The sequence below is a fragment of the Saccostrea cucullata genome, unplaced genomic scaffold (assembly GCF_032062105.1).
Source record: "Saccostrea cucullata isolate Sc308-1 unplaced genomic scaffold, CSIRO_AGI_Scuc_v1 ctg226, whole genome shotgun sequence".
Classification (NCBI taxonomy): Eukaryota; Metazoa; Mollusca; class Bivalvia; order Ostreida; family Ostreidae; genus Saccostrea; species Saccostrea cuccullata.
The window spans coordinates 69332-96013 of NW_026931887.1; the positions used below are offsets into that span (position 1 = coordinate 69332).

The following is a 26682-nucleotide window of genomic DNA, read 5'->3' on the forward strand; positions in this document are numbered from 1 at the left end:
TGAAATAAAGTACGTCTACAGTAATTAAAAATCAAACAGAAAATTCAATTAATGCATTTGATATGGAATTTATTTCACTCATGAGACAGTATTTTAAAATGTGAGGAAAAAAATACAGTCACATTTGTAAAAGAAACTCCACATCCAACAAAACATTGAGTATATTCTATTTATTATAACTATTAAAAAGTGTTTTATAAGCTGGTACTAGGGAGTGCCTATATGCACTCCAAGTCTATTTGATCAATTAAGTTCCCTCTAACTCCACACTTTATTCATAATTTACGCGTTTCTTCGTGAATTTTAAATAGCAATCCTTTTCTTTTATGTACATCATCATTAAAGATACATCTACATATTACATGCGCATTTTGTGAAATGTATTGTAACAAGTTTCACACAGGTTAACCTAACCTGTTCACATATTCATAATATTGTACAAACCTCTTTAATTTTAGAATCTATAAAGTTCTTTAAAACAGGAATAAGAACACATCCAGCGATTAAAAAAACTAAGCCAAATATGCCAAGGCATATTATACACTTTGTCATTCTCTTTGCCATCGTCTCGAGAGGCTACATTTGTACTTTGTCATCTGTGTGAGAGTGAAGTAACAATATTTCACTGGACATCACGTGAACGTCTTTCATCAAAATACCGCGCCCGATCATAATTCCTTCGAGAAATAAATTGCCCATGTACGGCAAAAAAATTAAAATAGATAAATAAATTTCAAAAAAGGAATTCAACATTTGAAAAAAGACACATTTTTCGAAGAATTGTATTACTTATTAATTACCCCCTCCCTCTTAACTTGCATATTTATTCTTTTTTAATTTAGCATAAATTATCACCCCGCCCCCCAAACCGAAATAGATTAATTTTTTTTTTTTGGTTAGCCAGACTTTTATTTCTCCATGTCCCACCACAAAAAAAACAACCTTTACAGTTTGGCTTTTTAAAATTTTAATAACTTGCCCTTCAACTATTTTTTTAACACCCCCCCCCCGGGCACCCCCCCCCCCAATGTTCTATTTAAGGAATAACTGTCTTATTTTTCGATTTCATGATGTGATCAATCGATTGGGTTGCGTGATAATTTGCATAAACGCCGAAGGCGTTTATGCATAAAATTATCACGCAAGCCAATCGATTGATCATCTTCATGAAAATGAAAAATCTGAGTTATTCCTTATATTTACATGCTTTGATTCCTCCAATCCACGTGCTCCAAACCCTGCTTCTGTCTATCTGTTTGTTCCGCCCTGCACGTGGTTTTTTTTGGAACCGCGCCAATACATTGATGGGAAAATAAAGTGCATTTACAGTTTGTAATATTATCTCGGACAAAGACATTGGAAATGTAAATATAAAATGATAAATACATTTAATGGAATATATATCTTATTATATTCAAAGCAGTTTTGATCCGTTAAACGATTTTTCTTGCACAATCTGAAAGACGGATATCCCTTACAGTTGGCCACCGGAACCGCACTCTTTCCCAACAACTTTAAATTGGTTTATGTCATAATTAATTAACACAGTAAACTCTGAACCCTTCCCAATCAATGTCAAAACCAGACATGCAATAGGAGTGTTATAAAGTTATTAAACAATACATACGAGGGTTGTCCGTAAAGTTCGTGGACAAGCTAAGAATTGAATAAAAGTTGCGGCATTGATATTTATTATTAGCATATTTCTAATCCTTTACTAAATGTGAATTGAGAAATGTAAAATCTGATTCAATTTCAAATGTTTAATTACAATTATGGCTTCATAATTAGACTTGGAATGGAGACCCTGAGCACCGCAAAATTTTAATTAAAAAATTATTTATCACTTTATAAATTTCATTTGTATTTTATAAAATTCTGCTGAAATCTGGATGACTTTTACTTTATGAGGTTGACAGAAGTTATCACTTCAAACCTGCAAAATTTGAACATTCAAAGTTGTAAAATGGCTGAGCAATCAAAGTTAGAACATATTAAGACAGGATCGAAATTGTTCAAAAAGGGACGTTTTCGGAATAGGTGGAGCAGTCAGCAGAATTAAAATTCTGCGTAGACATCGAATAAGCAGCTACAGAGACCAATACATTTTGTAAACAATCGGAAAAACATAGTAAAAGAAGCCATACATTAGTATATAAGTGGCATATGATATTTTCGGACGGAAGGAGCAGTTTACAGGATGACATGCATGAAGGAAAACCATCATTCCGAGATTGCAGTGCTGTGAAAATGAAATTCGTAACGTGACTCTACCGCATTTCCGTAAATAAAATCATTTTTACGCGGACAGAGGTTGGAGGATTGCAGGAGGATTGCAGGATATGAGACAGACATTGTTAAATGTTATTTTACGTATGGAACCTGGGCATTTTGTGCATTTATGACTAGTTAAAGCGACATAAGAAATGTATTGAGTTAAACGGTGACTACTATATTGAGAGAAGTAACATGTACTCATATAATGCTTTAGACGTCGGGTAAAGTCAAGAATTTCCATTTTAGTGCTCCGGGTATGAGCGTGTATCTTTTTTTATCCGATAAAAATATATTTATTTGTGCTTTGTTTTTGTTGAAAACTTGCATATTTATAAAATGAAACATGAATTTAATGAAAATAGTAGTTTCATATATTGTATCAATGTTTGTCAGTAATTATCAATGTTGTCCACGAACTTTACTCGTACATTCACCCTCACGATAGAAAAGCAATTACAATGTACCGGTATTTAATAGACACGCACAGTCGTATCGGTTTAAATTAAAAAGTAGGAAGAAGGGGGGGGGGGGGGGGGTAGCCAGAGGAAAAAAATACGGAAAAAGAAATTTGACCAAACACGAAAAACATCAATTCTTTGAAAAAAAGGGGGGGGGGGTCAAATTCCATTCACAACCAAAATTCTAAATTACCATGTCTTACACATGTACATGGGGAGGGGCCAACAAGCCTTTCAATGAATATTTCAATAGTATCATGAAAGGGGGGGAGTGATAAATAAATAATAATTTTGTGTGTGGGTTTTGGGACTTTTCCATCTTTTGCAAATAAAACAAATTAACGGATATGTCGAGCGAAAACGAGAGAGAGAGAGAGAGAGAGAGAGAGAGAGAGAGAGAGAGAGCTATACTTTTTGCCCAGAAAGAAAGTTGTTGATTCCATGTTTAGGAAAAAAACATGAATCCGCCTGAAAAAGTGTTCGGGAATATCGTATGGGGCGCCGTTTTCATATTTTTAAGGTATTTTCTGATATCAAAATCATTTTGTGATATCAGGAATTCTATTTTTTGATATCAAAAAATATTTTCTGATATCAGAAAATATATTTTTTGATATCAGAAAATAAACAAGATTTTTTGCTATCAAAAGTTCGAATTTCTGATATCAGATTTTTTGATATCAAGAATTCGAGTTTCTGATATCAAAAAAAGATTTTCTGATATCAAAAAATATATTTTTTTTATATCAATAATTATTTTTTGATATAAAAAATATTTTTTGATAACAAGAATTCGAATTATTGATATCAAGAATTTCTTTTTTGATATCAGAAAATACCTTAAAAAACCAGAAGTCTCTGTCGAGACTGTAGCTCTACTGGTTTGTACTTATAACAAAGGATAAGAAAAGAAGCCATTGCAATCAGACCAAAACTGTAGAAGGAGTGATGTTTTAAAGGAATTTCACGGACATTTCTATTTTTAGTACTAATGGCAACATCATTCAAAATTGCACTATTTAATGTATCTTAGTGTAGTCTACTTGTGTGCCAAGTTAAATTGAAATCAGACCAAAACGGGATAGTGTTTTAAGGAATTTCACATATAGGCAACACCCATCGAAATTGTTATGTGTCAACTCCTCTCACAACACTTAGAGCACAAAATCTTCATAATTGCATGCACAGAATTATGTACAATGCACAAATTATATTTACACACTGTAGGAGGAGTAGCATGTTAAAAGAACGAAATTTCTATTTTTAGTAACCATGGCAACACCGGACACATAATTGAGGTGTGTGCCAAGTTATATTGAAATTGCACTTGGAGGAGTAGCATTGGTCATTTTTGCAAAATTATTATGTTGAAACTTGTGTCAAGTAATATTTTGATTGTCGAAAGAACACACAAGTACAATGAAATCAAAAACCTCTGAAAATGATATTAAAAAGTTGCGAAAGAATTTCACAGAAATCTATGTAGTTTCGAAATTGACGCACAGAATTATGTATCTTAGTGTAGTCTACTTGTGTGCCAAGTTATACTGAAATCAAAACTGTAGGAGGAGTAGCCAGAATTTCACAGAAATTCATTTTTAGTAACCACGGGAAATCATAAACCGATGCACAAAATTATGTATCGTCTTGTGTGCCAGGTTATATTGAAAGACAAAAACAGGAGTAGCATTTTGAAAAATTGTTTTTTTTGTATTCGTATGAAGCAGTATTTATTCAAAAACTTATACAAAAGGTGATGAAATTAAAACGCTTGCCGCATGTGGTCTTCAATTTAACATTTACTCGCAGATATGTTGACGACATATAATCAATTAACAATATTAATTCCATTCATACGACAGTACGTCGATACGATTTACCTCAATGAATTCAAAGAGTCCCATGGGCCACATCGCTCACTTAAGCACTGTGTCTAAGAAAAAAGCAGAAATCAGTTTATCATTGAAAAGTTTAAACCCAAAAGTGGTCCCAACCAATCCTTAAAGGGAAGATGGTATGATTTGAACAAACTTGAATCTACATTAACTAAGGATGCTTGCATATTTCTTTGACTACCTGTGGTTTATTGCCCTTTACATTTGAACTTATATTGTGCCCCCCCCCCCCGCCCCACTAAAATATGACCAATCATGGCTTAGCTTAAACCTAGATCGGCCATTTTGGCCCAGCCCTACCCCCGGGGTCATGATTTAAAAAAAAAAATTGAATCTACACTACCTGAGGATGCTTCCATATAAATATGACTAATCATGGTTTTGCTATTCTTGAGAAGAAGATTTTTAAAGATTTTTTCTATGTATTTCTATGTATAACTTTGATCGGCCATTGTGGCCTCGCCCTAACCCCAGGGGTCATGATTTAAACAAATTTGAATCCACATTACCTGAGGATGTTTCCCCATAAGTTTCAGCTTTCCTGGCATAGTTGTTCCTGAGGAGAAGATTTTAAAACATGCCACCAAATTTTCACTTTTTCTGAATTATCTCCCCTTGAATAATAATAATAATAATAATAATAAAACTTTATTTAAAGAAGGTAACCTGGTTAGTGCATGCACTATTCTTCCCCAGGGCCCTCTATACATCAATTACAAAAAGATACAAGATACAATAAGGGTGTGGCCCATCATTTGAACAAACTTGAATTCTATCATCCTTAGATGCTTTGTGGCAAGTTTGGTTGAAATTGGCCAATGGTTCTGGAGAAGAAGTCGAAAATGTGAAAAGATTACAGACAGACGGACAGACAGCTAGACGGACGGACGCCAGACAAAATGTGATCAGAAAAGTTCACTTGAGCTTTCAGCTCAGGTGAGTTAAAATACCACAGAGCCTGATACTCCTGATACCCTTGTCGATATTATCTGATTATCATTGTCTGTTTCATAGAGAAAATACACTGAACCAAACTTCTAAGTGTTCACCTAACATTTTTTTAAGTTTAAAGAACAAAGGCATATAATAATTTTTTTTTAATTCATGGTTAATGATGCATATTTCAGTTCGATGTTGAGTAAATTTCATGTAAGTATCTCATCAGAACTTTAAGCACAGTGTCAAGGAAATGATGTACCCTCAAAATAAAAATTCACACAAAATAATCTCTATGGAGTAAGATCACCCCTCCCATTGGATACCATGTACCCCTGAATAGAGATTGACCCATCTGCTGCCACACCTACTGCCTAGATCTTTCCAAACCGTTGAAATTGGGGGGGGGGGGGGCTTTCACATTCCTTATAATATCCAAATATGTTAAACGGGAATCAGACCCGGAGATTTGAGAGTGCATCATCACAGAGAGGCCTTTTGCCAAGTTTTGGTGAATATCCTTGGGTGTTTAGCAGGTGAGTGAACCGCTTTATTAAGGATGATTCAGACTGCTTGTGATATATTAGACTGCCACGAGCACCGAATTCTTATCATTTTCATAATATTTCATACGACCGAAATTGTTTTTTGTTTTTTTGTTTCTAAAACTGTTTCAAGACAATTTAACACTCTGTAACCTGGTGTGACGCGAAACCTTGGCCTCAGACGAAGATCAAGTTCACTTCCGGTTTGGTTAAATTTTGTTCAAAGCTTTCAAATTGTGATAAACTGGCGATGAAAATGACACACAGCCTATAGAAAAATGTGTTTAAATGGGTTTTGATACTTGTGTTGTTCATATTTAAAAGTAACATCAAGAACAATTTTAAACTAAAATAAAAGTGAGTAAAACGTGATGCAACCTAAGGATGATCCAGATATCAACATTCCAACGGCTCTCCCTTCTTTCTCAATGGTCATTTTGCCAATGTTTTGTGTTTTTTTGTGAAACCAGTTTTTAAAAAAATTGACAATGATCACAAAAAGATGCTAATTACACAAAGCACGTGCCAAAAAGTACAGATTTATTGTTTTTAAGCTTCGTCACGGAACATTGTTTTTTTTATCGGTGATATTTGATTTTCTTTCAAAGAAAAGACTATTACAGTAAAGAGAAGACTCATTTACTGTAATAATTTGAAAATACCGGGTATCATACCATTCTATAAAATAGTTTTTAAATAAATATATTTATTAGAGTGAACACTTAGAAGTTTTGTTAAGTGTATATATTATTTTTTGACCAAGTTGATAATTTTATAAATATCACTTATAGATTTTAGAAAGTGAAATGTAACAAGTATTAATGTGCAATATGCAGACTGAAAAGACATGTATACAGATATACATGTAGTTCTGAGCCCTTTCCTTCTTCCCCTTTCATTTCCCCATTTTATTGTTCTTCAATTTTGTACTCGATCTGTAGTCTCTTTTAGATATAGCCCGCCTGAAAAGTGGGAGGGTATATAGTGATCGGATATCCGTCTAGCTGTGCGTCCATCCTTCTGTAACGCTTTGGGGTATCCATTTGGGGTATCCATATCCACAACTCCTCTTCTTATAACACTGATTCTTTACCACTGTAATACCATTGTGCACCTTCTATTTTAGGTTTTGATCTGACACTTATTTCAGGTCCCCGAGAGCAAAACGAGGACTCTGTCATTATCATCATATGGGGGGCGGGGGTATCATTTAGTGTGCACAGTACCTTAAGGTTAAAATACATGTCTTTGTAAAACTACAAATATATACCATATTGTTTTTGATCTCTAAGAACTAAGACCATTTTTACCTGCTGTTCAATCAATACTCATTTATATATCCTCCCGCACTTTAAGCAGGGATATTATAATTCTTTAACTAAACTAAAATACATGTACCCTGATCATCTGCACATGATGTTTACGTCTCACAGTTGATTCTCTCATGAGCAAGAGCATATAATCTTCATATGCGCATTTTTAAAACGGGGCATGGTATTAACAAACAAGTTGATGATACAAAAATATCAACATACTCGTTTAAAGTCATTTTTTCGTACGTTCTACGGTCGACACAATGACCAACACACAATCTATTATTTCATACTAGTGTTTAGGTTATTATTCGCACACTGAATTTCATATGGATTTTCCTGTTTTCCCGATCACGACAAGGAGCACAAGGCGAGTGTGACCGTTCGGCAGTCATCTTTTTGTGAGTTCTATGGTGGATACAATGACCCGTCAGCAAATAAAACTTATAAATTATGAAATGCTGACTGACGTTTTTCATACTTATTGTAAGGCCATTATACACCAGACAAAATTGCTAACGCACCACCAAATTAAAGTAATATTTGGTTAGAGCGTTGTGGCAACGCACTTTGAAAAAGATTTTCAAAGTGCGTTAAAATTGGGACAAAATCAACGCACTTTGAAAAAAATTTTCAAAGTGCGTTAAATTTGGAACACACTCAACGCACTTTGAAAAAAATATTTCAAAATGCGTTAAGAGTGTACATAAACATTTTTTACCTTGGGACATATAACGCACTTTGAAAAAAATGTGTATAAAACAAAAAACTCTATACTTAGATTTTAGTAATTGAGAGAATAAACTTTTATCAATTATACATGTATAGATTAAGTTTAAGTTTAAGAAGTATTTTATCCATAACATACAAAAAAGTATACTATGAACATGGATATAACAGCATGTATCTTTCGAAAAACATTTTAATTTACATGTATTCATTAACCTCATTGGGAACTAGGAGAAGCGAGTAGAAGGTCTCTCAGCCCAACTCTTTTTTTTCTATATACATTGTACATAGTCATCGGTAACAAATTGAAAGTGGACACCCCCCTCAAAGGCAAGCCCCGATTTTCAATGCCTATATATCTTTGCAAAACATTTGAGTTAGAACCACCCTCCCGGTACCAAATAATGCTACACCCAAATATATGTATTTGCATAACTGGTATGGCGTTGAAAACTTTCAATAAATTTTAGTTTACATATAAAATGCATGCAAACTGCAAAACTTAAGTAAACATTTAAGAAAGATAGAATTTTCAAAGTATGGAAAAATCAAAATCGCTCACTTTCACATCCTGAATTTAAGTGACCTCATCACCAAAGAGTTATCAAACAGGTTCAGTTATTTATCATACCCAAGATTTGTAAGAATATTGACCAAGCCATGCATATTTTTTCAAAGTGCGTTAATATGGTCGATATTAACGCACTTTGAAAAGAAATTTTATTTTTTTAAGGTGCGTTGATTTGGTCCCAAATTTAACGCACTTTGAATTTTTTTTTCAAAGTGCGTAATTTTTCAAAGTGCATTGTAACAGAGCGTCTGCTCTAGAGTCGCAAAGTAAGGAGTTTTTAAAATAGTCCCATGGGACGCGGAGACAGACCTGTCCTTCGGATGAGACCGTATAAACCGAGGTCCCGTGTCGCAGTAGGTGCTGGCGCGAAAAAGATCCCTCCCTGCTCAATGGCCCTCAGTGCCGAGTATAGGACAAAATTTGCAGCTCTCCACCGGCAAGTGGGGGCGTTAACATAAAAGGATGTATTCGCTTTAACAAAAGAATTGACCTATAGGAGAGAACAATTTCCCGGAAAAAGTGACATTTAAGGACAGACGAGACGTTCCTTAATAATAATAGATAAATTTTTCTTAGAGTTTGTCATTGAAGTGTTGCTACTTAAACATGTTTACTCACAAAAAATTGAGGTACCTTACCAGGCATTTCTGCAAGATACCAGGGGTAGTTTTTCTTATATAATCCATTGGGGAAGAAAAATAATTTTCCAATTTCAAATTTTTAAGAGTTTGTACTTTTTAAAAACGTTTAGAAACTGGTTTAGACATCAGAATGTTATTAAAATTTTCAATACTTTTCATATATTACGAAGATATACAAAACCGATTTTGAGGAACGTCTCGTCTGACCTTAAAAATAAATCTTTATTTCTTGTTTTCTACCGTATATATGTCTAAATTTTTGAAATTTGTACTTTATACCTAAAATTTATTATTTACAACTTTACAATAAACCTCCAAAGTTGCAAACACCATTTTGTCCTTTAAAGCGTTGATTTTTGCATGAATTTTCTTGAAGTCCATCAGGGCAAAAATCAGAATTGTGATATTTTGATAGGTTAGGATGTAAGGAATAATTTAAGATAAGTAGGGGCACCTCATCGAAATTCACAAAAAACCTACAAAAAATAAGGAAACCAGATTTTCTTAATCTGCTTTAGATTTATGCCATTTATTCTTATTGCCAGACTATCTCAGTTGATATGTGTGCTGAATTTTTATACCTTGGATACTCTCTTTTTTAAGTCGGGGGTTCGAATCCACCTGGTACAACACTTATAAAGTTTTAAATTTCGCCTTTTCAAAGACAATTTTAATTTTTTTATAGACTTGTGTATTTTTCCTTCAATTTTCTATCCCTTATGCATGCCCATTTTTTTAAAGAGATATCAAAGTGCGTAAAAATCCAATGTACAGTTGTCAGTTGTAACAGAGCGTATAAGCATACTTTCTCCGAGGACAAGAATAACTCACTGTGTGTTACTCAATACGGGTATTCTTGGGATTATTGAGCTGCGATGAATTTCAATTGTATATATTCCTTAGAATTTAATCACATTGATTTGGGCTACATATTTCAGTAAATGCACTCCCTTGGATTTCATTTTGCACACATTAATGACAAGTTTTTATTATATCCACGGATAAATAGCCTAGACATAAAGAATAGAATTTCAGAGACAGTAGACATTACCTTTATGCACAATGAGAAGTAAATATCAATTATTACATTTGGAGATAACAAACTCAGAAAATCAATAAAAAGGGTTCCTCCTATCTCTTCTCACTGAAATAAAGATTTAGGAAAAACAAATTGTTATATGTATTCAGCCTAATGTCATTAATCAGAACGGAAATCGACAAGCTTTTTGTAGAGAATAAAACCAAGCCCGGTCCTATAGGTCAGGTCCCTATTTATAATGAAGTGATCCTTACCAAGTAATATCTACCACTAATGTGTTGATGCATACATTTTACATAAAAATGTATAACAACTTTTTTTCTGACTCCAATACATTATACATCGTATAATGAATTTTATTAAATTATGTTTTTTTAATAAACTGATCATAAAACAAATAAAATATAACTAGCATCAATATACAAAAAAAGAAAAAAATAATAATAGTCTTTAAATACTATGCAAATCGGGGGGATTCCAGAACACATAAATATACCATACTCGTTTAAACATATGTGATTCTGAGAACAAATAATAAAACAATTTTTTTAAAATATACGTAATATAAAATTTCAGAGTAAAAAGAAAATGTGTATAATATTTCCAGATAAATTAACAACAAAATCATTGTACATTCATATTTCTGTGGCACAGGACTGGTGGATCGGTGGAGAGAAGCATCTGATGTTCTCCAGAACTGCCTCTGGATTTTCGTTTGTTTTCAGGTATTTGTTGAAAATTGCAAAGATCTGGTTGTTTAATATCTCAAATCTTCTTATGCGACTTGTCACTTTTGAAAGTTGCTAAAAATAAAACAAGACATTTAACGTTGTAGATCTTAAATTTATTTGGTGGAAGAACGCACATTTACATTATAATATTGATGAATAGATATTTTTTTTTGAGAAAATGAATCATATGGAGATAACGAACAGTATTCAAGATCAGAAGTCTATAAGACTATAACAAACAGGAGCAGACAAAACACTTACCTCCAAAACATCAGAGGTGGGATCAGGTGCCATGGAGGAGTGAGCTTCCCCTGCCAACCGGTCAGAGCCGCCGTGTGCTCCTTGTCATGATTAGGAAATAACAGCTTTATCCGTCGTCAATTCAGTATAAATAATAGGCTAACAATTAGTATGAAAAACGTCAGTCAGCATTTGACTCAATGATAAATTGTATTTGCTGACAAGGTCATTGTGTCGACCGCAGAACTTGCAAAATGATGACTTTTAACGAGACTGCTAAATCTCTTGTTTCATAAACTTGATTGTCAGTAATTTACGTCGTTTTAGAAATTGTACATACGTAGAGCATGCTCTTGCGAATCGAATCAACTGACTCAACTCCGTTTGCAGGTGTTGAAGGTATATTGCTGCATAAGTAAGGGAAGTTGACGATAGAGAAGTTAAAGTAATCACATTTATCATAGAGCTTGGTTGTTTGATTATTATTAATGTCTTTTTCAAGAAAAATATCCAAATATGAAACAGACGTGTCATACTCCGTGGTATCTTTTATCTCAAGCTCACCAGGATATATCGTATCGACATAAGAATGGTAATTACCATTGTTAATTGACAATACGTCGTCAATATTATCCAAATGTCGAGTTGATGCCACAGCAAGTGCTTTCTTCTTTTCACCAGAGGTAACTATGGCAAAGTGCTCATCTTTTTTGTTTGATTTTCATAGATATTTATATTAATAAACATAGGTAATCAGAGATTACAGAGCTCACCTCAACGAATGTTGTCTTTAAGTAAGTCAAAGTCACACAATTAACCAACAAAAAGTGTACATTCCAAAAATGAAAATATTTAAGCAATTTTGATCTGATACTTTGAAATAGACCTACATAAACAATTTAAACTAGTTCTTCTTCATGAAAATGTAATCAAAATCCAGCATCTGAAGCAAATTTGAGAATTTTCATCTCTTGATGAAAACTTTAACCTGTTCACTCAACCGCAAAATGTAGGTCAGATTCAGCATCCGAAGCAAGCCTGGTAGTGTGCATCCTTAGATGTATCATCCATGCAAGTTTGGTCAACATAGGGCTTATAGTTACTTGGAAATGAAACCTGCACCAAAAACTTTAGCCTGTTCACTCAACCGCAAAATGTAGGTCAGATTCAGCATCCGAAGCAAGCCCGGTAGTATGCATCCTTAGATGTATCATCCATGCAAGTTTGGTCAACATAGGGCTTATAGTTACTTGGAAATGAGACCTGCACCAAAAACTTAAACCTGTTCACTCAACCGGAAAATGTAGGTCAGATTCAGCATCCGAAGCAAGCCCGGTAGTATCCATCCTTAGATGTATCATCCATGCAAGTTTGGTCAACGTAGGGCTTATAGTTACTTGGAAATGAAACCTGCACCAAAAACTTTAACCTGTTCACTCAACCGGAAAATGTAGGTCAGATTCAGCATCCGAAGCAAGCCCGGTAGTATCCATCCTTAGATGTATCATCCATGCAAGTTTGGTCAACATAGGGATTATAGTTACTTGGAAATGAAACCTACACCAAAAACTGCACCAAAAATGTTAACCTGCTCCAAAAACATTAACCTGGTCATTTCTTTGCTGAAATTGCAGCATCTGAAACTTTGACTGGTACAATGAAACACACTAGAACCATCTTCGATGCATGTCTAATCAATACAGGACATAGAAGTACTTAAAAAGAAAACTGCTCCAAAAAACTTAACCTTAACCTGGGACGCCGACGCCGACGTGGACGCCGACGCCGACGCCGACACCGACGCCGACGCCGAGGGTATTACATAAGCTCCCCCAACTTCGTTGAGGTGAGCTAAAAATCTTCACAAAAGCCATTAAAATCAAACTAATATTTGCAACCTATTGGAAGTTAAATGTCAGGTGTACTTTCTTAAAAAGAAATTTAACCTTTGTGATTTATTAGTAAACTTGATTTGTATCCTTGGACCGATAGTTGAACTCATATTTTAATCTACATTATACCACAGAGTCTGACACATCTGTTCCTTATTTCGATATTTTACTTGAAAAAAGACATTAATGGTAACCTAACTACCAAGCTTTATGATAAACTTGATAACTTTAACTTTAACATCACCAACTTCTCTTACTTGCAGCAATATACTTTCATTACCTTCATACGGGGTTTATATCTCTCAGTTGATATGATACATAAGAGCATGCGTATGTATGAACAATTTCTAAAACGAGGTAGGCAAAATTGCTGAAACAGAATATCAGCAGTCTCGTTAATAATCATCATTTTGTAAGTTCTATGTTAAGCAAATGCAATTTATTTTTTAGTCAAATGCCGACTGACATTTTTCATTCCAATTGTTATGTCATTATATTCACACTGAATTGTCGACAGATCTTTTCGCTATTTTCCGATCATGACAAGGAGCACACGGCGGGTGTGACCGGTCGGCAGGGTATGTTCACTCCACCATGGTACCTGATCCAACCTAACTCTGATTTTTTGAAGGTCCTTGTTTGCTCTGCTCCAATTTTGTATTGTTTAATTGACTTTTAAGCCTGAATGCTGTTGGTTATCTCAAATATTTCATTATACATGTATAGGTTGCATAGCAATATACGTATAAACATTTTATTTTGCATTTTGTTTGGTAGTTGACGTCGATAATGAACTTCAATGAGAAAAGCAAATGCTATAGTAACATATAGTTTTTTCGGTACAACAAACGTTCTTTTCCCCATTTTTGTATATAAAATGAATACTCATGTAGATTTAAATCGGTCTCTTTTATTTGCTTAGGATAGTAATTTATAATTTTAAATGTGTAACTGACGACTTACATGGCCTTTCACGTTGCCGTCTTTCTTATCCACACGGTTTACTTTGAGGAGATGGTAACAAAAATCTAAAGCCTCGAATCTACGTTGCTGTGACAACAGGACAATAAGAGCGCACCCGGCCCAGTTCAGACCCTCTCCAAATAATTCTCTATGTAAATAAGTATGCCATATTTTATAACTCAATGATAGCAATTTATGTCATTCCGGGAACTCTTTTCCAGCAGAAAAGTTATTTAAATATAATATTTATCAAGAAAATTGGTGTTGGGGACCAAATAAGAGGTAATCGTGATATCTATTTGAGATGTGTTACATATATTTTCCTCTTACTCGACCGAGTACTCGTTTTCCCTGACTGGCATACAGTACACGAACTGTATGGCGCTCCAGAGTCGGTGGAACTCTGTACACTCATCTATATTTATCACTCCATTTTTTGGATGTTGCCCATGCCATATATCACTGTCTAAGAATCCCTTTATCTTGTTGAGGACAACTTCAAACATGGACAGACCGCAACACAGCCGTTCCTTGGTCAATAAATCACTTGAAGCAACCAGCAGTTTTTGCTGCATAAAAAAATCAAAAAATTAAAATTGAATGCAAATTAGTCGAAGAAGTAAAGATCTGAACATCAGATATAATAACCTAATTAAATGGTCACCTGAGAACTCCCGAGCCTGTTGATGACCGGGACAATCTGTTGGGAGGAGTACTTGTTCTCTAACTCCTTTAACTTTTCTCTTAGTTCCTGCTCCTTTTGTTTCCGATCATCTCCCTCTGTAAAACAATGAAGTTGTTTACATGTAACGTGTCGTCGGTGAGATAGAGATACCCAAAATTGGATTATTTTTAACTAATTTGCTGCATTTTCAAAACCATGAGTATCATGAAATAGCGATGGAAAATTGTTTTTTCGGCCAAGCTGAGAATTTTAACTTTTTAATCTTACCTAATTTTCATTAAGGTATATGAAAGTACTTGTACTACTGCTCTTTAAACAAATTAAACGTAAGTACCTTGTATTTAATTGCAAATTTTATTAAATTAATTAGCTGCCTCATATTATACTACATTATATGCGTCCTTAATTCTATAAAGAATTATTTTACCTTTAATTGGAACAAACGGTTTGGGAATAATATTCTGGAAAGGAGCAGCTTGTTTCAAGTCTAATATCTCTTCCTGAACCTTGAGTAATCAATATAAAACGGTAAATCTTTGACATAGAAGTTAACTATGTTTGAATTTGAAACATATGGATATAACGAACTGTATTCCAGACCAAAAGTCCATAAAACAATACAAAATAGGAGCAGAGCAAACACGGACCTCCAAAACATCAGAGGTGGGATCAGGTACCATGGAGGAGTGAGCATCCCCTGCCGACCGGTCACATCCGCCGTGTGCTCCTTGTCACGATCGGGAAATGACGGAAAAATCCGTTGTCAATACAGTGTGTATAAATAATAGACTAACAATTAGTATGAAACACGTCAGTCAGTATTTGACTCAATGATAAATTGTATTTGCTGACAAGGTCATTGTATCGACTGTAGAACGTAATATATGGCTTTTTCATATTCTTGTTTCATCAACTTGTTTGTCAATAATTTTTTGTAAATTATATACATACAGCATGCTCTTGCGTATCTAATCAATAGAGATATGTACACACCGTATGCAGGTGATGAAAGTATATTGCTGCATAAGTAAGGGAATTTGACCATAGAAAAGTTAATGTCATCACGTTCATCATAGAGCTTGGTTGTTAGATTACTATTATTGTCAAGTAAAATATCCAAATATGAAACAGATGTGTCATACTCTGTGGTATCTTTTCTTTTTGAGAAATACTTGCTGATAATAGATTCAAATATCCAAGAAATCAATCAAATGAAAGTGATCTGGTGATTTGAAATCATAGTCAAGGTCATTAAGAAAAATCAGTCAAGCCATTGACTAAGTTTACATGTATCGGTAATATATTTCAATTTCAAAAGTTTCAGTTTTTTAAAAATATACCAATGATTGTTCCATCAGCAAAGTTAAAAGTATGGCATTGCCGATTTCACGGAAACTTTGAAAAACATCTGTGCGCAAATCTGGGTACTGAATAACACCAGACAGCATTTCATGATAATATTCCATGATAGCTACAAAAAGAAAATTATAGAGGAACATTAGATGTGTAAAGAAATTTTAACTGTGCAAATTCTAAGAACTCTTCTATCTTCGTCATTAAAGCACTGATATATAAATTTTGGATGTAGTCGATCGTATAACAAAACCTGACGCTGTCAAAATTTCAGAATTTCATGAAAAAATCAAGGAAGGAAAAACACTGACTAATTTTAACTATTTATGATATAATGTATTACCTGGGGATCCGTACGCGTACAACTGTAGTTTACAGACTGGAGGCATCCCAGAGAGCAATGTCTGAACGTAATCCATCAATGTACCCTTCAACTACAGCAAGCAGAGAAAGCACCTGTTAGTTTATTACTCGACTTTTGGTGAGCTTGAGATAATTTTGATTCAAGTACCGTAATTAGTACTTACATTAGTTTCAACAACCTTGACTATTTCCTCTATCACAAGGGATATTCCTTGGTAACCAAGGAGACGACAGATAGACTGGAAGTGAGGTAAACCTATAAAACCTTGATATGGTTTGAAAATGCTTCCAAATGCCACAGATAATTCCTACAAAAAATAAAAAAGACTTGGCTGAACTTGGTAAAAGCAGCAAATTATGAGGATGAATAATCAGTGTGTATCATGGTTATACCTTCGATCCCCAGGTTAAAGTGTGAGAGGAACTAGGTGCTTTCTCACGTTCACACTGATCAGCAATCAAAAGGGTGGCCTTTATAAATCTTCAAGCACATAAAAAGATAACAAACAAAAAAAATAATAAGAAAAAGGAAGGAAAACAAAAGATTGTGTTGCGAATTGTAATTTTTAAACAGGTCGAACTGTTGCTTTACAATACTTACCTATTCGTTGCGGCGTTATAACAATAATGCGTTAAGAAATCATAACTTATTTCCCAGAACACATGGAGAGTGATGCGTCCAAACGGACTAGTGACCCTGTTATCGGCTTCATGCAGCATGTTATCAAAACTATCCAATGGAATAAAGTCTCTCATCATTTTATGAGCCAATCTATTACACTCGATCAGCTTCTCAAGTTCCTAGAGCAATTAACATACACATAATTTAAGGATTTTGCAACAACTTTTTTTTCGATACATAGTCGCTGAAGAAGTTTTTCTTAAAATTCATGTTAAATTTGTACAGTATTAGCATTTACCAAGATTCCTGTTAAATCGCTAGCCTCGAACCTGGATATAGCAATGTCCAGGGCTCTCTGAAGGGAAGTGTTGATTCGTTGGCCAATTAAGTGTTTGAGATCAATGGACCGACCCAGGATCTTAACGAAAGGACGTCCAAGTTATCATTACATTGTACACTAAATTCAAAGAGACGTTCTTGATATTTTCATATGATAGAATTACCTGTACTTTCCGTTGTTTTAACAGGGTATGGTACCTGTTGGCTGTGGGGTACGGGATTTTGTGTCCTTTTTTGGCACACTCTGCACGGAAAGTCTTGTCCAACATTATGCTTTAATTCAAGGAAATAATTTTTTAAGAATACCTGGTTAATTTTTTTCTAAGATTTTTTGTTTGCAAATCTTAATTATTTCAGTACAGCTTTAAAGATAAAACTTACCTGCCAGCTAGATGTTTGTAGTAAGCAAAAATCTGTTCGCTCAGTTTATAGACAAACTGATCAAAGCACAAATTTACCTGGGAAAAAAATGAATTACATGAGTATTTTAAAGCATTCTTGAAATAGTGAAAGACTAACATTCAATCTGTTCGGCAATTACTTTTGTATTCAGTGAGTAACAAACCTCTGCTTCGACTTCGTCATACAGAAATTGTCTGTGAAATTTCATGATGGCGTATTGACCACTGTCGTTGTATAAATCAAGTGGATACAAAATATACCTACAAAACAGATCCTTTAGTAGGGTTTAAAAAAGACATATTACGTTCACCGTCAGCCTGAATTGAAATTTCACTTGTTCTATATTTAAAATGTTCTACATCTTACTCCATCATTGAAGGATCTTTGGTTTCCAGGATATGGTCTGTAAGAATCCAAGGCATTGACATATCAATGGGAAACTGAAAAAAGTAAGTTCCTCGTTTTATATTTCACGTCTTCTAAATAAAATATATCGGTTTCTAATAGCAGTATTTTTTGTTACAGAAATGGCTACTACATTTATTGTAATGACTGATCATTGGGATAACCTGTATTCTTTGACCCATGGTCATCTCCAGGAAGTATTCTCTGAACCACAACTGAGAAAGATCACCACAGGCATGTAGGGATTCTGAAGTCCAAAAAGTATCACTTAGGTACGTTGTGTCTCGTCTTTCAAAAACAACCAATTTTTTAGACAAATGTTGGATTAGGCAGATTTTATATTTGTTGTAAAAAGAATTAAGAAAGTGAATCTACATCTATTCTATGTATCAACTTGAAATCATAAATGAGCCGTGGCATGCATTGTCTTAGAATTTCTCTTCAGGCAAAATTAGTTGCTGTGTGCCAAGTTTAAGACTTTCAGGCAGAGTTTTGACTTTTTTACAGAGATAAAAGAAACAGAAGCCAAACATGCCACATATGGTTGTGTAGATAAACTAGAGGTACTTTGGGCACTGGGCTCACTAAATAATATCTCCGCCTTCCATATGATTATAATGGCAAAGTACATGTTTTGCTCTGGGAGACCCGAATTAAATAAGTGTCAGATCAAAAAGTAAATTAGGAGGTGCTAAATGGTATTAAAAAAGAAACTGTAAAGAAACCTAAAATATGTGTCCGATTAAAAAACAGGAGATGCGCAAAGGCAATATGTAACAAAGATACTGTGAAAGTCTCTTTAAACTTTATTCAGTAGTATAAGAGAAATTGCGGATAAGAGATGGGTACTCCAAACCATTGTACGCATTGTGTAGCAATTATTCAATACACACTTTGTGTACATCATTGCATTGATACCTTGTGTACATCATTGTATTGATGATTCATTTTGACTATTAATCAATAAAGCCATGACAAAAACTGCCAATCAGTGTTAATCTGTTTTGTCGACATGTAATAAATGGACGGATGTAAGTCAGGCGGATGGACGTACATCCCGATCACTATATACCCTCCCACTTTTCAAGCTGGGGTATATTCAAAAGACAATGATGATTAAAAGTTTTCCATTGCTTCTCTGTAAAATGTGTAAATGTTTACGATTCTATGGAAGGGAACACCATGAAATTTGGAGTTGTATGCCTTGTGGTATTATTGGTAAAACAATGAAATTAATGAAACAGGTACCTGTGTTTTGGTTCACATTTTTAACCTTTCTCTTCATTAACAATTAGCTCACTAAATGATACCCCCCCGCTATGAATACTATGGTAATGTCCATGTTTTGCTATGGGAAACCCCCAAAATGTGTCGGATCATAAGTAAAATAGGAGGTGCACAATGGAAATATGTAATATTCTTTGAAAGTCTCATCAAATTTCATTCAGTGGTATGAGATTTCTATTAAACCACTCTATTTTACTTTTTGATCTGACACTTATTTCGGGCCTCCTAGAGCAAAACATTGACTTTGCCATTATAATAATATTTAAGGGGTATCATTTAGTGAGCTCAGTGCTTATATCACCTCTAGTTTAGGCTTGATAAAGATTTGAAGTAGTTTTAAATCTTATTATGCATCCGCTTGAAAAGTGGGAGGGCACATATATATAGTGATCGGGATGTCCGTCCTTCCGCTCGTCCGTCTGTTACACTTTTGGGTACCCATCTCTTATCCATAACTCCTCTTGTACCACTGATTGAAATTTAATAAAGCTTTCACAGAATCTTTGTTACATATTTCTATTGTGAAACTCCTATTTAACTTTTGGATCGGACAGATATGTCTGGTTTCCCCTAGAAAAACATTGACACTGCCATTCTTTTTATAATATTGAAGGGTACCAATATCTTATCCACAACTTCTCCTACACCAATGAATAGAATTTGATGATACTTTCACAAATTCTTTATAACATAATACCATTGTGCACCTCCTATTTTACTTTTTGATGACAGATATTCAGGGTTTCCCCTAGCATAACATTGACGCTGCCATTCTTTCTACGTGTATAATATTGAAGGGTATCCAACTCTTATCCTCAACTCCTGTTACACCACTGTATAAAATTTAATGAAACTTTCATAGATTCTTTATTACATAATGCAATTGTGCACCTCCTACGTTACTTTTGGATCTGACACTTATTTCGGGTCTTCCAGAAAAAAAACCTTGGATTTGAATCATATGGGAGGTGCTCTTAACATGGCAAACAACATTCATTATACTAGTAATCAGATTTTGATAATTGGCAAAGTTTCCTTAATCCAAATCGTTTAACATAGTTAAAAATGTCAGCGTTTACAGAAAATAAGTCTTCCATTATAAAAGAATGGAAAGAAAAGGATCTCTTTCTCAATTTGTGCGTGAATTAATCGTCTTAGCACCAAAAGCCTTCTTCTGGCCATCTAATATTGTTCTATCATATAAATATTTGATTGCAGAATCAATTCTCATGTAATGTTTTTTTTTTTATTTTGGGGGTGGGGGCGCCTAAAAAATACATGTAAATGTAATATATAATTAATACAAATATAAATATATACATTTCCATATTTAATAGTTCATAGTGCTCACTATTGAAATTCAGTAGGTAATTCCAGTGGAAGGACTGCTTTAGGAACTGGTTGATGGCAGTCACGTGATTGGCGTCCAATTCCTTCTTCAGTGATCTCTTCACTCCTACAGCACTCCGGTCCGTGATTGACTCCAACATTGTCCTCACCATGTACAACTGTGAAAGTTGTAAATATATTTTATTAGGCCCGCATTAAGTTATGAAAATGCGAGATTTTGCTTTATATAATCAAATATAATAGGGCTCGTTATTATGTTTATGCGCGATAAGTTGCTGTCACAGAAAAATAATGGGCTGGTCACATGAGCACCGACTTAGGGTTCCTTTTCATCAAAAGGTCTTTGAAGCAAAAGGTTAATACTATTGAAACATTACTTTTCAATCAGATGTTCATGCACATAGCCAGAGTCGCTCTAGATAACATGCACATTACTCTTTTTATGTTTCCTAACTTTTCATCTAGATATTGTGTATTGGATTTTTTTCCCAAATTGTATTCAGTTAACCATTTTCAAGTTTAATGCATATATTGAGTCAGTTGGTTTTTAAATAACTTTTTTTTTTAAGTTTAAGATTTAATCTTTAAAGAACTGGGGGCATCTGAAGAGACAATCTGTACCTGGGTGGCTGACGGTGCCACATTTTTACGGGGAACGTTTATGCCGAACCCTGTATCCGTGTCTTTTTTACCCTTGGCTGCGGGGTCACCTTCTGGTTCTTTGCCATCCTTCCAATCCACGCACGAATCCCTGACCGAAATAATCACCCTGCAAAACAAACAATATTACTCACTCATAAAATAATACTCATACATAATGATAATGCTATTATACAAATGGTATAGAGCTGTTTATGTGAGTTTAGCCGGGTAATTACATTTTAATAAGATCAGTTTTCTTCTTAACTGCCCGTCTTAGTGGCTCTCGCAGAAAAATCTGCGCAAAATCTTGCAAAACAGCATAGATATGTCTTCTAATGGCATCCAGAAACACAGACTCCATCCTAGCCATCAGGAGTTGTAGTCCCTTAATCATTGCAATCACTTCCACAATGGCAACCTTTTCATCACTACTGTAGTTATATCGGGTGGACTAAAAGAATTCAATAGTTTTAAAAGTTTTTGGTTAAGAAAGATGAAACATATGAAGATAATGAGCAGTATTCAAGATCAAAAGTTCATAAAACAATCAAAAATAGGGGCGGAGCAAACACGGCCCTTCAAAACATCAGAGGCAGGATCAGGTGTCATGGAGGAGTGAGCATCCCCTGCCGACCGGTCACACCTGCCGTGTGCTCCTTGTCATGATCGGAAAATAACGAGGAAAACCGTCGTCAATTCAGTGTATAAATTGTGGACTAACAATTAGTCAGCCTTTGACTCAATGATAAATTGTATTTGCTGACAAGGTTATTGTATCGACCACAGAACTTACGAAATGATGACTTTAAACGAGACTGCTGAAATTCTTGTTTCATCAACTTGTTTGTCAATAATTTACCTCGTTTTAGAAATTGTTCAAACGCAGAGCATATTCTTGCGTATCTTATCAACTTGGATATGTAAGCTCTGTATGCAGGTGATGAAGGTATATTGCTTCAAAAGTAAGGGAAGTTGACGATAGGAAAGTTAAAGTCATCACGTTTATCATAGAGCTTGGTTGTTAGATTACCATTAACGTCTTTTTCAAGTAAAATATCTACATATGAAGCAGATTTGTCAGACTCTGTGGTGTCTTTTATCTCAAGCTCAACAGGATATACTAGTATCGTATCGACATAAGGATGGAAATCATCATTGTTAATTGACAATATGTCATCGATGGTGTCTTTCATTTGATACCCATGGGAATTCAAATAGATTGTTGGAAGACCTGGTCTCCAAAAACAACATAGATATTGTCAATCAGACACACAAAAATCTTTTTGATGTTGACTTCAGAGTACTTGTGTGTACAATCAAAATGGTTTCAAACAAAATAATTTTGCAAATGACCAATGACAAGGTAAGTAAATTTTCCAGTTCCACTTTTATTAAAAAAGCAGTTGTCAATGATATCGAAAAGCCTGGACTTTAATTTATCGTGGGAAATGGTTGTGTTAAAAGTTGAAAAGTCGTAAGTATTTAAGCTGTTTGTTTTGGTAAAATCTTGTGATTTTAATTGTTCAAAAGTTCCTTGGAATTTTTAGGTATCCACATCTCATTTACACCACTTCTTGAATATATTGTTGCAGAGTACTCTTGAAGTTTCTCCTTCACTACTGTTAATATCTTAGCGAGGAGTAAAGAAAGAGGCTTGGTTGACCATTTACTGGAACTCGCTATGTATCTTTGTTTGTAAGGATTTTTATGAAGTTTCGGAATCCAATATATATATATATATATATATATATATATATATATATATATATATATATATATATATATATATATATATATATATATATATATATATATATGAGAAAGAGGAAGACACGACTCTGAGGAATGCTTTATAACTTACTCGTTCATATTCTTCTGAGTCTTGGGGACATTCCGGGTTCATGTGATGATCAGTAGGATTCAGTAACTTCCAGCAGTACTAAATAAAGAAAAGCACATGACTGTATAGGTTAATCTGAGAAAACTTAGTACATACATACTGTGTCAATGTGTTAACTTTTCAAAAAAAGTTTCATTTCAAACATTTTTCCTTCATCATTCCTTAATAAATCGAACATCCTTTGAAGGACCGTGTTTTACTATAGACTGTACAGCTGACCTAGCTGCATTGTCACGTTCAAGCTTTAAATAATCATATTTTGCAATAACCTGGCTGTGAAAATTTTATGCATATCCAATTTATAACACATTTAAGTGCCTAAAATGATCAATCAATAATTTAGTTTAAGTTTTAGACATCATATTAAACTGGATTGAATAGTTCTGTGGGAATGAAATTAAAAGTTAAAATTTCGGCCAATTTGGATATCTTTGGAATTGTCCCTTGAACAAGCGCGAGAACCTAAAAGTTATACCAAAATGGCCGAAATTTTCAATGATTTATGAATTATTGTAGGTAAATATAAATAATGTTTTTTGCATACTTACCAGCTCCATGACCCTCTGTGTCCATGACGACAAGTTGGTCAGACCACGCAGTGCCAGGTCATACAGCTCCTTGTTTTCTTCGTCAGATCGCGCGGATTTCGCAGATGTAGTCATTCTCTGATCAACAAAAAACGTACATAATTTTTTTTTTCATTTTATTTGCATCCTTGCGCGTGGATTGATTCTACTTTATTTTTCGACATTAAGTTAATGATAAGTTCTTCATGTCTTGAATTGCTTTCTTGCATGATTACTAGAATGCCCTTTAGTTATTTAGACCTATTATTTGATTTTCGAGCAAATTTTGTTATTAAGTCAGTTCTTATTTGATTACTTCATTGCTCCTCCGCGCTAACTCTGACACGTATTCGGTATGACTCTCCCTCAGCGCCTCCAGACTGGGCAGTATCTGAGACTGCTGGCTCGGCTGGTTCGATTCACAATGGCTCCACTTGGAGGAGTCAAAGTTAACGCTCTTCATGATGTACGAGTAAGGTTTCATTTGCATATCACCATACAGAGGGACAACCTCCATTTGCTGCGAAAAAGAAACATATATTTTTTTTTTTAAAAGAGCTTAAAAAAAGAAATGCCCACAATATAGCAGGTATGTAACGTTGGTACGTGCCACCATTTTTTTCCAAAGCGTAGTAGGACGTACCTTTAAAATTTTGTCTATTTTGGACAGATTGATTCTCTTCTTACTGTCCATTTTATAAATACTGTTGTCTTTACTGTCCATAAGAAACAGTCCAAATGCAATCACCTGAAAAGGTAAATAACCATACTAACAAAAAGCCATTAATTTGAAAGAAAAAACGCAACGACTTCATTATTATCCGTCTGGTCATTGAAGTGTAAAGCGGCTTGGTTTTTTCTTTATATTGTATTATTATTATATTATATGTGATGCTTATATTTCATTGTGAATTATATACCAGTATTTCAAATCTGAAAACTTTAGCAAGAGAGGATCAAGCCAATTTTGCACCTGATGCAACGATTACCTGTTAATGTTGTTATAATCATGATTATATTGTTTTTTAAATTGTATATGCCCCCCTGAGGGCCCTTGATTGGCGAATAAATAAATAAATCTTACACTGTTTTGCGTGTACATTTACAAATGTGACTAAATTTTTGTGAAACAGAACGGTCGTTCCAAGGTGTAAAACTGACGGTTTTTTTTTAAAAATAATATTTTCAAATGGTTAACCAACTATAGCATTTCTATTTAACTACCTATTATTAACCACATTGATTGCTTCCATACATGTACCTTGACTAACATGCTTTTCTCTCCCGGTTCCAGAAAGAGTTTGTTATCGTACATGTGTACGGAGATATTAACGACGTCAGCCAGCAGCTCCTCGTATCCAGGGGTCGTTTCTAGGGCTTCCTTCAGCAGGTCCCGGATTTTGTTCTGAGTCGCCAAAAACATCGACAGATTCTGGGACTCAGTCATTTTCTGTGGATCCATCATCATTCTTAAGCTTTGTACGGCTCTTTGAAACAAGAAAAGGGTAAGATGAGAACACTCTTATCTACAACTTGACTTTAAGTAATCTTGGAGTCTAAAGAAGTCCTGTACCTTCTATAGGCCGTATAGTCATTCTTAACACTGGCTTTCATGTTGGTGAGGTCGTTGAGCTCGGCGAAGGTGTTGATGAACTTTCCTATAGTCAGAAGGTAAGCCTCAGAAATGAAATCGTTCTTCCGTCCAGGGTGACATAGTCGCTTTATCTCCTCTCCAAATCTTTTAATGCTTTCTGTCTGTATGATTTCAGAAAAGTTTCATTGGACTGAAGATGTAACTCTACTGGTTTGTACATATTTCAAGGAAAAGAAAAGTAGAACCTAGTCATGAAATTCTTTTTTTATAACGTTTTTTCATTTCGTAGTATTACTTTACATGACGATGTATCCTGATGTTTTTGTTTTCTATACTTGTGCCAAGTTAGATCAAAACTGTAGGAGAAGCAACATTTTGAAAGAATTTCTCGTTTTTTTTCTTTTTTATCTTTTCATGGTAGTTAGGGTAATACTGATAACTTTTATGTCATAGTTTTGTTTTAGAAGTGGAAGCCTTATAGGAAATTTCTCACAGACCATACAGACGGATAAGCTCTCCGGGTAATTGACAAGGACAGCAAACATTTGAGGTGCTGGTTTATATTTTTTGCTTGCTTTTTCTTCCCATCATCAAAATAAACGTCTTTTTACATGTTTGAACAAGGGACAAAAAGCATTATCACATATATCTTTTTACAGTTCACATAAAGAACATAGGTAATAATGCCTGGTCCCCGAGCACGTATTTTCTTTTTGATTTCTCTTGGTAAGAAAATTGAGGAAGTAAATGAACGTACCTAAACAGTACAGAGACTGTACATGCATTTTTAATCTACATTTTATCAGATGTGATATATGTAATTACTGTAAACTTCATAAAGGCTAGCAGCTTAGAGACGAGCGGCTCCAGAACCTCCATGATCGTCGTGTTGATCTGTTCTCGGTTGTGCTGGTCGTTGCTCGCAATCTAAAGACAAATTTTAG

The 26682-nt window shown here is 34.5% G+C and overlaps 1 protein-coding gene across 1 annotated transcript in view; it reads right to left on the reverse strand.

The window, feature by feature from the left end:
• LOC134233935 (cytoplasmic FMR1-interacting protein 2-like) overlaps positions 1-26682 on the reverse strand; it is a 50067-nt gene that overhangs the window by 15585 nt on the left and 7800 nt on the right. Inside the window, exons 4-30 of the mRNA XM_062715996.1 lie at positions 26564-26665; positions 25718-25899; positions 25406-25631; positions 24788-24892; positions 24461-24664; positions 24127-24243; positions 23540-23617; positions 21915-22129; positions 21658-21805; positions 21038-21194; positions 18564-18646; positions 18361-18434; positions 18158-18254; positions 17974-18050; positions 17757-17865; positions 17552-17671; positions 17233-17432; positions 17025-17112; positions 16796-16939; positions 16612-16702; positions 16256-16386; positions 15343-15421; positions 14895-15010; positions 14561-14799; positions 14231-14378; positions 11043-11207; positions 445-576 (exon numbers count right to left, since the gene is read on the reverse strand). Coding sequence (XP_062571980.1) covers positions 445-576; positions 11043-11207; positions 14231-14378; positions 14561-14799; positions 14895-15010; positions 15343-15421; positions 16256-16386; positions 16612-16702; positions 16796-16939; positions 17025-17112; positions 17233-17432; positions 17552-17671; positions 17757-17865; positions 17974-18050; positions 18158-18254; positions 18361-18434; positions 18564-18646; positions 21038-21194; positions 21658-21805; positions 21915-22129; positions 23540-23617; positions 24127-24243; positions 24461-24664; positions 24788-24892; positions 25406-25631; positions 25718-25899; positions 26564-26665 — 3627 coding nt within the window. The remainder of the gene's footprint in view (positions 1-444; positions 577-11042; positions 11208-14230; positions 14379-14560; positions 14800-14894; positions 15011-15342; positions 15422-16255; positions 16387-16611; positions 16703-16795; positions 16940-17024; positions 17113-17232; positions 17433-17551; positions 17672-17756; positions 17866-17973; positions 18051-18157; positions 18255-18360; positions 18435-18563; positions 18647-21037; positions 21195-21657; positions 21806-21914; positions 22130-23539; positions 23618-24126; positions 24244-24460; positions 24665-24787; positions 24893-25405; positions 25632-25717; positions 25900-26563; positions 26666-26682) is intronic.